Raw genomic sequence first — 12,248 nt, forward strand, 5'->3', positions numbered from 1 at the left:
TAATTTTGTGAGACAACTTCGATAAGTAAGAGGCTGTTTCAGTGGACCTATATCAGCCGGCTGTTTTACCAAACTCTCCCAAATAAAATAATCCCAAAAGATAGAATGCAAGAAGGGGGAATGTGGAATTTGAAGACAACGGAGGTCTGCAAAATTTAACTCAAGACTAAAAACATTTCTAAACATCAAGCAGAGGCCCTGCTAGCTTCATCCAAGGTTCGCTTGATTCTTTACTCAAACCCTTTCCAGTATTTCAATCTGGTTAGCAGTAGATTTGGAGGGTTCCAGCACCAATAAATTCTGCACCCCTCCCCAAAAGCTCTTCTCTCCTCATATATGTCTCCACTGACAAACCAACAACACCGGTCGTTTCGATAACATGGCATCACATGTTTTATTTGCAATGGCTAGAATTGTTCAACAGACGAATAGCAGAATCTAAAAAAAATATTAAGTGGCACCATTTAAAAATAGAACATTGTGTGGGGAAGATAGACCCATCACCTCTTGGATTTCGAAGGAAACTATGCAAGGGCACCAGTATCACTTGCAAATGACACTTTCTTTTTGTTTAAAGTACTAATCTCAATGACGCCATGGAGCTACATTGATGTAGTGCATTAATGAGGTACAGATACAGCATGGTGGCTTAAGTGTGAGGAAATAAATCCTCTATTCAACTTGTAGCTCGATTACAAACTCATTAGGTGGCCTTTGTCAAGCTGTTACGATCCCTCCTTCGTCTTCACCTCAGCTTGAGGGTAAAAGGTAAAGGTAAAGGTACCCCTGCCCGTACGGGCCAGTCTTGACAGACTCTAGGGTTGTGCGCCCATCTCACTCAAAGAGGCCGAGGGCCAGCGCTGTCCGAAGACACTTCCAGGTCACGTGGCCAGCGTGACATCGCTGCTCTGGCGAGCCAGAGCCGCACACGGAAACGCCGTTTACCTTCCCGCCAGTAAGCGGTCCCTATTTATCTACTTGCACCCGGAGGTGCTTTCGAACTGCTAGGTTGGCAGGCGCTGGGACCGAACAACGGGAGCGCACCCCGCCGCGGGGATTCGAACCGCCGACCTTTCGATCGGCAAGCCCTAGGTGCTGAGGCTTTTAACCACAGCGCCACCCGCGTCCCATCCAGCTTGAGGGTATTCCCTTTTTATTCTGTGCCTTTCCTCCCTGACTTCAGGACTCCGTGGTTCTTTGCCTTCCACCCCCTTTGTACTTTAACCTAACAACAAAGGAGGCAGCTTAGGATGAGGGAAGGTGACAGCTCAAGGACCAACAAATGAGCTTCATGGCTGAGTGTAGATTTGAATCCAAGACTCCTCAGTCCTAGTTTTCACGTTCTAACCACAGTCGCACATGCAGCCTCTTGCTCTTAAACTTTAAACACCAGCAGAGGATTTCCCCCATTCCTTTACTGCGCTCCTTGTAATTTATTCACAAGATCATTATTTATTGTTCTTTGTTCCGCATCCTCCCCCCCCCCTTGTAGAAGCTCAAAGTGCTGCACAATAATCATAAAAATAAAATATGAATTAAAACCCTTATCAGCAATGAAATACAATTCAACAGACGGCGATACCTAGACTGCTGAACTCCAGTCCAGTCTGTACTAAAGTATGTTCTAAGTTTTCAAGAATGATAGTGGGGGTGGGGGTGGGGAGCCAGCTTTCCACCAGGATGGAATTCCACAACCAGGGAGACACCACCGAAAAGTCTCTGCTTTGCATCACGGCCCCACGTCTCTCCAAGGGACTACAAGCTCAGCCTCGCCATCTCAAAGCCTGAACTGGCAGAAACTGAGGAAGGCACTTGGTTTAAGTACTTGAGTATCAAGCCACTTGGGGTTTTGTACTGATCCCTTGAATCAGGCGGTTAGCTCATATGCAGCCCGTGCAGTGCTTTAAGGATTGGTGACACACGAGCCCCTCTTGCTGCCCCATGTGTTTACCTGGCAGCAGCAGTAGCGTCAGCTTTTGCACAGTCTTCAAGGTAAGTCCTGCATGGTGTGCATTGTAGTAGTCTATCACTAAAAAAGGGGGCGAGATACATATGTATCCCCTGCGTCCTCCAAGGAGCTTCACATGGCATACATAGCTTTCCTCACATTTTATCCTCATAACAATTCACTGTGGTAGGTGAGCAAAGGTGCCCGTGGATGATGCCTTTGTTCATTTTATAGGCAGGGAATGAACCCCACTTCGAAGCATCTGAATTGCTATTTATTTGCTTAAAAGTGCTCTTCCTAAATTGCACACTCTGATTAAATGGAAGCAATGCAGATTGAACTTGATCATTAGCTTAATTTCATCTTTGTGTGCTTCTGCCAGCCTGGTGCCTGTGTGAAATTAATTTAGAAGAAGAAGAAGAGTTTGGATTTGATATCCCGCCTTTCACTCCCCTTCAGGAGTCTCAAAGCGGCTCACATTCTCCTTTCCCTTCCTCCCCCACAACAAACACTCTGTGAGGTGAGTGGGGCTGAGAGACTTCAGAGAAGTGTGACTGGCCCAAGGTCACCCAGCAGGTGCATGTGGAGGAGCGGGGAAGCGAACCTGGTTCCCCAGATTACGAGACTACTGCTCTTAACCACTACACCACACTGGCTCTCATTTAAAACATCTATACCCCTGTCTTCCCTGCGCAGGATCTTTAATTTAGTGCAAGCTCTGTCACCACAGCGAGATTTTAAATTAGAGGTTGCGAGGTGGGTTTGAGAGACCTACAATTACATCCTAAGGGTCTGGTGGTTCTTAAAGGCATCTTGGAGAGTTTCTTTTTTTTAACTGGTTAGGCACTTGGAGAATAGGTACGTTTCCCTGAAAGTATTAAAAACAAGAATCGTCATGGACCATTCCATGCCTCTGCTTACATTAGTGCAGGCGAATTTCCACGCAGGAAACGTGTGTTAGAAAAGGGGGCGGAATCATTATTGGTTGGCTCCAGTTGCAGCCAGTCCTAGGTGGGCAAGCATGCCCCGCTGCCAGTCACCTGGAAATTGTATGACATCAAGTGGATCTGACCTGGCTGAAATGGTGCAGCTTGCATTCCGCTCCAGATTTACATTGCAAACCGTGCTTGCAAAAGGAACAACTGGGAGACCCAATCTAATATTCCCAGTTGCTCCTTTGCAGCCGCGGCTTTACCTGAGGTCATATGACATCAAGTGAGTGACAGGTGGGTGTGGCCAGGCCCTGAGAAGAGCCGTAGCAATCCCTTCTGCCATCACCAGAATTCTGCCATCAATAAAGTTGCTATAGGGAAGAAGAGTTTGATATCCCGCTTTATCACTACCCGAAGGAGTCTCAAAGCGGCTAGCAATCTCCCTTCCCTTCCTCCCCCACAACAAACACTCTGTGAGGTGAGTGAGGCTGAGAGACTTCAAAGAAGTGTGACTGGCCCAAGGTCACCCAGCAGCTGCATGTGGAGGAGCGGAGACGCGAACCCGGTTCACCAGATTACGAGTCCACTGCTCTTAACCACTACACCACACCGACTCTCTAGGGGGTTCTGTATAACTGTTACCCCCTTGGTCCTGGTCCGGATCCTAAAGCAAGGGAGGGAATTGTGATGCTCCTCCTAGTTCTGGTCAGCATGACCAATGGTCAAGGATGATGGGAGCTGTAATTCAGCTGTATCTGCAGGGCCACAGGTTCCCCAATCCCAGCCCGAAAACGGCTGGTGGACCGATCTCATGGCAGTAATTCCGGTGGACTGAGCTGGCACATACATGTCAGCAAGGGCTGCTGTGAACAGCGAAATAAAATAAAACTTGGCTTATTTGGTGAAGTTAAAAGGCATCACCCCACTTCCAAAGCAAATTGTTCAGATTCGCTGGCTTCCTTCCGCTTGCCAGGAAAACTCAAGAGAATGTTTTGATGGACAAAACTCAAAAGGCGGTCGGCCACTACATTTTATGGGTTTACATTAATCAATAAACGTTGGTGTTGCTTTGAGAGCAGCGGGGGGGGGGGGGGGGGCACGCGAAGGAGCTGCCTCTCTGCTTCATTTCCTCCTTTCACAGCTTGGAGAGGGCATTCCGGAAAAGCGGCTTCAAATACGTCTCAAAAATCCGGTTGTCCTGTTGGGGAGACAGAAAGTGAGTGTCAATCGCATAGACAGTCAGCTACTCAGGGCAGAAAACAGAAGCCATTGTGGAGGAGTCAATTTCCTGTCTAACCCTGTGCTTCCTTCTTTAGCGTCAAGACCGAACAGGGTAAAGGCAGGGCTTATGCGCTCTTGCCCAGCTGCAGAGTTCAGCAATGGAACCAGTATGAAGGTCATGTTTGGAAAAGGCGCTGTAGGAAGACGTGCTTATGCGCAGTGTGTTCCTGCAGTGGCTGAGATGCAGGCCACATACATCACCTAATAAAGCCTTGCAAATAAGTGCTGAGGAGGAATTAAAGAACCTATTAATGAAGGTGAAAGAGGAGAGCGCAAAATATGGTTTGAAGCTCAACATCAATAAAGCCTAGATCATGGCCACTGGTCCCATCACCTCCTGGCAATTAGAAGGTAAAGAAATGGAGGCAGTGAGAGATTTTACTTTCTTGGGCTCCATGATCACTGCAGGTGGTGACAGCAGTCATGAAATTAAAAGATGCCTGCTTCTTGGAAGAAAAGTGATGACAAACCTAGACAGCATCTTAAAAAGCAGAGACATTGCCAACAAAGGTCCGTATAGTTAAAGCTATGGTTTTCCCAGTAGTGATGTATGGAAGTGAGAGCTGGACCATGAAGAAGGCTGATCACCGAAGAATTGACGCTTGGTGCTGGAGGAGACTCTTGAGAGTCCCATGGACTGCAAGAAGATCAAACCTCTCCATTCTTAAGGAAATCAGCCCTGAGTGCTTACTGGAAGGACAGATTCTGAAGCTGAGGCTCCAATACTTTGGCCACCTCATGAGATGAGAAGACTCCCTGGAAAAGACACTGATGTTGGGAAAGATGGAGGGCACAAGGAGAAGGCGACAACAGAGGACAAGATGGTTGGACAGTGTTCTCGAAGCTACCAGCATGAGTTTGACCAAACTGCGGGAGGCAGTGGAAGACAGGAGTGCCTGGCGTGCTCTGGTCCATGGGGTCACGAAGAGTGGGACACGACTAAACAACTAAATAACAACAAAGTGCTGAGCATTATTTTGCCAAGACCAGCCCTTCCTGTACCTGCTAGCAAAGCAATTGCCTATTACTTATTTGCTGCTTTTCTCTTAAGGAGCTCAAGGTGGCATACGTGGTTCTGCCCCTCCTCATCTAATCCCCCACAACACCCCTGTGAGGTAGGTGAGGCTGAGAGGCGGTGACTGACTCCCAAGGTTACCCAGTGAGCTTCGTGGCCAAGTGGGGATTTGAACCCTGGTCTCCCAGGTCCTAGTCCAGCACTCGAACCACTACACAACACTGAAGCTCTCAAGCGGTGCTCTTTTAGACTACTGATGCCTCTTCCTGCTCTGTCTCTTTCTGCCACTAGGAGAATGTCACCTGTGTCCTCCTAAGGCCCTCAGGAGGAACACAGCTTTCAACTGCATCAGGGTCAGGCTGCATATAACAGTGGCGTAGCGTGGGGGGTGCAGGGGGGCCGTCCTCACCGGGCGCAACATCTGGGGGGGGGGCGCTCGCACTCGCAGCTCTCTGCCCCTACCTGGCTCACTCACTCTCTCTCACTGCAGTGCTGGCTGTGTGAATCCGATCCGAGCTGCCGGGTCGCTGCCCACTGTGGAGGGGAGGGTGCCAGGCGTGCGGTGCGGTGCGGAGAGAGAGCGAGGGACTATCTGGGGGAGGGACAGTGCAGCGGGGGGGGGGCACAAATTACTTGCCTTGCCCCGGGTGCTGACAACCCACGCTACGCCACTGGCATATAAGCAGGGCTCTGCACTGAGCTGTCTCATTCTCCCTTGCAGATATGCAAGAGAGAAACATGCCTGCATTTTACCGACATTACTAATACCTGTGCCCAAACTCTGCAGCAATAAAACCTGGATTCTATTAAGTGCACAGTTAAGCAAATCGTGCAGATGATTTCCCTGTTTTGCAGAATGTATCCTCAAGTTCTTGAATCATGGTTTCAGAAGAAGAAGAAGAGGAGTTTGGATTTGATATCCCGCTTTATCACTACCCTAAGGAGTCTCAAAGCGGCTAACATTCTCCTTTCCCTTCCTCCCCCACAACAGACACTCTGTGAGGTGAGTGAGGCTGAGAGACTTCAGAGAAGTGTGACTAGCCCAAGGTCACCCAGCAGCTGCACGTGGAGGAGCGAGGAATCAAACCCAGTTCACCAGATTACGAGTCCTCCGCTCTTAACCACTACACCACACTGGCTCTCAGGAAACCCACAACTGCTGCCCCATTTCTCCCTCTGATTTTAGTCAAGAGCTGTGCCCCTCTTTGGCTTCCCTGTGATTCTGGTTTTGCTGCTTGGGGAGAAATCCAAGGAACAGCTCGCCCTGTGGGCTGCTGGGTGTCCTATTAAGCTCCCACTGCGGCCCTGAAGATGATTAGATGCTGACAATGTACTTTCATGCTTCTCGCTGCAGTCGCCAGAGGTAGAAAATTGCCTTTCCTAAAAATAAATGTGCCCCATAGCAAATTTGGTGTGCCCCCTCACCTTTCTGCACAGCATTGTGGAGCGCACACAACTCTTTATATAAATGTGCCTTGACTCTCTTCCTGTTTCTCCATCTTTCTGTGTGTTAGATGATCTGTGTTCTTTTCACTCACCGCTCTTTTTTTGTGGCTAATGCCATATCACCCCTCAACTCTCCTTATTTCCCCCGCCTTCTCCAAAGCTCCAGTCAGCCCTCCCCTAAAAATAAAGCTTGCCGCGAACCACCCCAAACTCACTTCCCCCCCTGCACTTTTTGGCTCCAGTTAACACTTCCCTGCCCTGTTCCATCTACTGTTTACGATGCTCAGGGCTGCTTGTATTTTGGGCTAAATCTGTCACAACAGTCCAGAATTCTGCACTGTGCGAATCCAAACTATGCATTGTGGAATGCTAATATGCATTAAGTTATGCAAATTGAATGCAAATGTTTAATTTGTGCTCAGTCTGCATAGATTAAACACAAATGTGCTTCCCATAATTAAATTTTATTTCGGCTCAGTATGGAAAGCAGGCTTTGCTCTGCTCTAGTGCAGCATGACAGGGGACGCGGGTGGCACTGTGGGTTAAACCACAGAGCCTAGGACTTGCCGATCAGAAGGTCGGCAGTTCGAATCCCGCGACGGGGTGAGCTCCCGTTGCTCGGTCCCTGCTCCTGCCAACCTAGCAGTTAGAAAGCACGTCAAAGTGCAAGTTGATAAATACCATATTTTTTGCTCTATAAGACTCACTTTTCCCCTCCTAAAAAGTAAGGCGAAATGTGTGTGCGTCTTATGGAGCGAATGCAGGCTGCGCAGCTATCCCAGAAGCCAGAACAGCAAGAGGGATATTCAGAATATATTTTTTTCTTGTGGTCTGGTGTGTCTTATAGAGCGAAAAATACGGTAGGTACCGCTCCAGCGGGAAAGTAAACAGTGTTTCCGTGTGCTGCTCTGGTTCGCCAGAAGCAGCTCAGTCATGCTGGCCACATGACCCGGAAGCTGTACGCCGGCTCCCTTGGCCAATAAAGCGAGATGAGCGCCGCAACCCCAGAGTTGTCCACGACTGGACCTAATGGTCAGGGGTCCCTTTACCTTTAGTGCAGCATGACAATTAATTCACGTTAAACGGGGAAGCACTGATAGGCCTCTCCTTTAAGTTGTCTGGCTGCTTGTTGACTTTGGCATGCGCTGTTCTCACCTGATGGTTGGTTGGTGACTTCTTGGCCCACTCGTAAAGCCTCTGATAGGCTTGACCATCGTAGCAGCCAAGGGCTGAATTTAAATTTGCGTCTGAGAAATCAAATGCATCCACTAAGGGCACAGCATCTTTCCTGAAAAAGAGCAAAGGAATCTTAATGAGCCCCAATATACGAGTCACAATTTCTACTCCATAAAAACCAAATAAAACCCCTAATACTAGCTCTGTACCCTAGAAGTGCCAGAAAGTGTTTTTTTTTTGTTCCTTCTGCAGCATAAACATTAACTCTGTCCAGTTCTGGGCACCACAATTTAAGGAGGATATTGAAATGCTGCAATGTGTGCAGAGCAGGGTGACCAAATTGATCAATGAGAAACGGTTGAAGGAGCTGGGCATATTTAGCCTGGAAAAGAGGAGACTGAGAGGGGATAATAATAATGATATTATAAAAATTTATTATTTATGCCCCACCCATCTGGCTGGGTTTCTCCAGCCACTCTGGGCGGCTTCCAACAGAATATTAAAATACAATAGTCCACCAAACTTCCCTAAACAGCGCTGGTTTCAGATGTCTTCTAAAAGTCTGGTAGTTGTTTTTCTCTTTGACATCTGGTGGGAGGGCGTTCCACAGGGCAGGCGCCACTACTGAGAAGGCCCTCTGCCTGGTTCCCTGTAACTTGGCTTCTTGCAGCGAGGGAACCGTCAGAAGGCCCTCAACGCTGGACCTCAGTGTCCTGGCAGAATGGGATATGATGGCCATCTACAAATATCTAAAGGGCTGTCACATGGAAGATGGAGCAAGCTTGTTTTCTCCTCTCTGGAGAACCTCAACCAAAGGATTCAAGTTACAAGGAAGGAAGTTTGGTCTAAACATCACGAAGAACTTTCTGACAGTAAGAGCTGTTCAACAGTGGAACAGTTTCCCTCTGGAGGTGGTGGGCTCTCCTTCCTTGGAGGTTTTTAACCAGAGGTTGGATGGCCATCTGTCATGCTTGATCTAGCTGAGATTCCTGCATTTCAAGGGCTTGGACTAGATGTCCCTTGACGTCCCTTCCAACTCCGCAGTTCTAGGATTCTAGCAGTATCCTACTACAGCACGAGCAGGGCTGCAACGCTGATAATTTGGCTAATGAAGACAAAGACAGAAGGAGCCCTCTTTTTAAAGCAGGACCTAGAACATTTACAGCTTCGAAGGAAGTGCCAAGATCCAGAACTGGACTGCAGGCAAATTGGCCGTCAGTGCAAGTCAGCTAAAACTGGAGCGAGGTGCTTTCTCTTTTGTTCCCATAGTCATTTAGCACAAAGGTAAGCTTGTAGTCTGTAAAATCCGGGTGGCCCTGTGCTGGCTACCTGAGTGAAGTTTTCAAACAGCCTTCAAGGGCTGTTCCATGTAAAGTGCATTGCGGTAGTCTAGATCAAATGGCATTGTCAATCAGGGAGCACAGGTCTGTGGCCTGCCAGGTGTTGTTGGGCTCCCAGTTCCTATCAGCTCCAGCTAGGAGGGCCAATGGTTTGGGATAATAGGAACTGTGATTCAGCCACAGCAGGATGGCTATAAGTTTCCTACCCCTCTCATAAATGAACTACCGTATTTTCCCGTGTATAAGACACCCCCATGTATAAGACACCCCCTATTTTTAGGGACTCCAATTTAAGAAAATAGGGGGGGGGAGATTGCCCCTTGTATAAGACAACCCACAGTTTTCCACATAATTTTAAAGTAAAAAACCCTAGTCTTATACATGGAAAAGTACAGTCATTGTAGGCCAAAATATCTGGTAGGTTGGGTGGTCTGACAGGAGACTGTCCTTACTGCCTTCTTATTTACATCTTTTGGCTATATCTACCTCCATCGCTAGATAATCAATTTGCCTATTGACTGCACAAATAAATCTGTTCTCAGAGCTAGGTATGGAAGATACTATTTTGATATCCAGGGGCACCCGTTGCTTTGGGTTTTATAACCCAGAATAAACCCTGTAGTGTTATTCTATGCTGGGTAGATATATTGTGATCCCAGACAAATGAAAGGGGATACACATGGGATAATTGAAAATAATAAGAAAATGTAAGTTTCACAGGGGAGCCAGCAGAACAATTTACTTTACCATCTATCGGTTACAGATTGTGTCTCTTTAATTTCAATCCACCAAGGTAAACCCCGAAGATAATCCGTTAATGGCATGCAAACGATAGCTTTATCTTTTAATGCTTTTACGCTTCGTGGTGAAGTCATGACATCATAGTCACCCTCCTTATTGGAAGCAATTTGATAAAAGTATTTCGAGTAAATATTTCTGACTTCTTTAAAAAGCCCACGTAGCTGATTTTGAATCAAAACCACCCGACGGTGCTGAGGCATCCGCTTCCGTTGGGAAACGGAGAGGTCGCGGCTTCTGCGCTTTTCAAAATTTCAGAACCAGCAGGAACGCCAAGGCTTATTGCAATATCTTTATCTGATTGTTTTTTATTAAAAACAGACAAGATCTCAATAAGCCACAAGAGACGTCATCGGAATAGGAAACTGACCAAAAGGTCAAAGAGACATTTTCTATTTGACAGGTGAATAATGGCTTTGTAGCTTCAATGCCATTCAAGCATACCAAATTGACAAAGGCCACATACATTTAAAGCAATCCTAAACCACTTGAGCCTCAAAGAATCCTGGGAAGTGTAGTTTATTAAGGATGCTGATAGATGTTAAAGGTAAAGGTAAAGGTACCCCTGCCCGTACGGGCCAGTCTTGACAGACTCTAGGGTTGTGCACCCATCTCACTCAAGAGGCCGGGGGCCAGCGCTGTCCGAAGACACTTCCGGGTCACGTGGCCAGCGTGACATCGCTGCTCTGGCGAGCCAGAGCCGCACACGAAAACACCGTTTACTTTCCCGCCGGAGCGGTCCCTATTTATCTACTTGCACCCGGGAGTGCTTTTGAACTGCTAGGTTGGCAGGTGCTGGGACTGAACAACGGGAGCGCACCCCACTGTGGGGATTCGAACCGCCAACCTAGGTGCTGAGGCTTTTCCCACAGCGCCACCCACGATGTTAGGAAGACCCCTATTCCCTTCACGGAGCTGCAATTCTCAGAATGGTTAAGCATTCCATCCCTCTTCCCAGAAACTCTGGGAATTGTAGTTCTGCGAGTCTCCTTCTTCACCCATCCTAAAGATGGGCAGCTTGCTAGTTTCATATACAGTATTGTTTAATGGTTGTTACAACACAACGTAGGTTCCAAACATGGAAGCAATGGCATTAAGCCCTTAGAAGAAAAAGAGGATAACCTCACCGAACGACAGCCAGGAGATCCAGGTACGATTCGGTCACCATGTCAGATTGCTTTGTAGAAAGGTAGCCATCCTGCACAAAGTCTCCCAAGTCAGAAAAGATCCCATGCAGGGCATAGAGGTCGCAGAGATGCTTAAGGACCCCCTGGATGCCAGCCTCTTTTCCAAACGTCTCCAGCGCTTTGACAAATTTTTCCACCACGATGTATTGGCTGTGAGCCTGGCAAAGTAAAAACAACTAGAAGCAAGCACCATTCACCTCTGCGCGATAACTCGCCTTGGGGGGGGAAGTGTTGGCATTGTGGAACCGGGTTCCACTCCTGGGCTACGTGGTTTCTCATTTCAAGGTCACAGCTGCCAGGAATTGTCTCCAGCCTAATTGTTAGAGGTCACAGCACCGTTATAAAGTTAAAAAAGGTTAAGGATCCCTGGATGGTCAAGTCCAGTCAAAGGCGACTATGGGGTGAGGCGCTCATCTTGCTTTCAGGCCCAGGGAGCCGGTGTTTGTCCACAGACAGCTTTCCAGGTCATGTGGCCAGCAGGACTGAACTGCTTCTGGCACAACGGGACGGAAACCAGAACGCATGGAAATGCCATTTACCTTCCCGCCGCAGCAGTACCTACTTATCTACTTGCACTGATGTGCTTTCAAACTGCTAGGTTGGCAGGAGCTGGGACCGAGCAATGGGAGCTCACCCCATCGTGGGGATTCGAACATGGTTCTGTGAGAGGTCTCCTAACAACTCTCAGCATACGACAGATCCCAGGTTTGTTTGTGGGAAGAGGGCTTTAAATGCCTGGTGCGGATATGACCCCAATATCAAGGTGATCGCAGTGCCTTTCAGACTCAGCCCCCAGCTGAGTGGGAGCTGATTCTCTCTAGTGTGCTCCCACATGACTGGGGGCCCTGTCTGGCATGCCTGTTTCTCCACAGCAAAGGCATAAGCCTGCAAATACGTTCCTCACTCCTTTCCCAAAACCTCCACTCCACTACTCTGTCTATTATGGGGTCTTGCTTCCACAACTCTTAAAAGAAATCCTGAGCTGGGTTAGGTGGACTGAATGTATGCGTCGCTCCCCACAGCAGAAAGTCCCGAAACGATTTACAGTGAGACAAAATGATCTCTCGTCAGTTCTTTCTACTGTTCATCATCACACACACCCATTTAGGGAAAGTTGTAGCTCAG

The 12,248-nt window shown here is 48.0% G+C and overlaps 1 protein-coding gene across 3 annotated transcripts in view; it reads right to left on the reverse strand.

Annotated features, from left to right (window-relative positions):
• Positions 1-3,892: 3,892 nt before the first annotated feature.
• Positions 3,893-12,248, reverse strand: part of ACOX2 (acyl-CoA oxidase 2) — a 29,201-nt gene continuing 20,845 nt past the window's right edge. For all 3 annotated transcript variants that reach the window (XM_083425382.1, XM_083425384.1, XM_083425383.1), the window contains 3 exons: positions 11,064-11,281; positions 7,778-7,910; positions 3,893-4,078 (listed from right to left, as the gene is read on the reverse strand). In XM_083425382.1, the coding sequence (XP_083281508.1) occupies positions 4,016-4,078; positions 7,778-7,910; positions 11,064-11,281 (414 nt within the window). In that variant the 3' untranslated portion in view covers positions 3,893-4,015. The remainder of the gene's footprint in view (positions 4,079-7,777; positions 7,911-11,063; positions 11,282-12,248) is intronic.

Source organism: Podarcis tiliguerta, assembly GCF_965153285.1.
Source record: "Podarcis tiliguerta genome assembly, chromosome: 2".
NCBI classification, from domain to species: domain Eukaryota; kingdom Metazoa; phylum Chordata; class Lepidosauria; order Squamata; family Lacertidae; genus Podarcis; species Podarcis tiliguerta.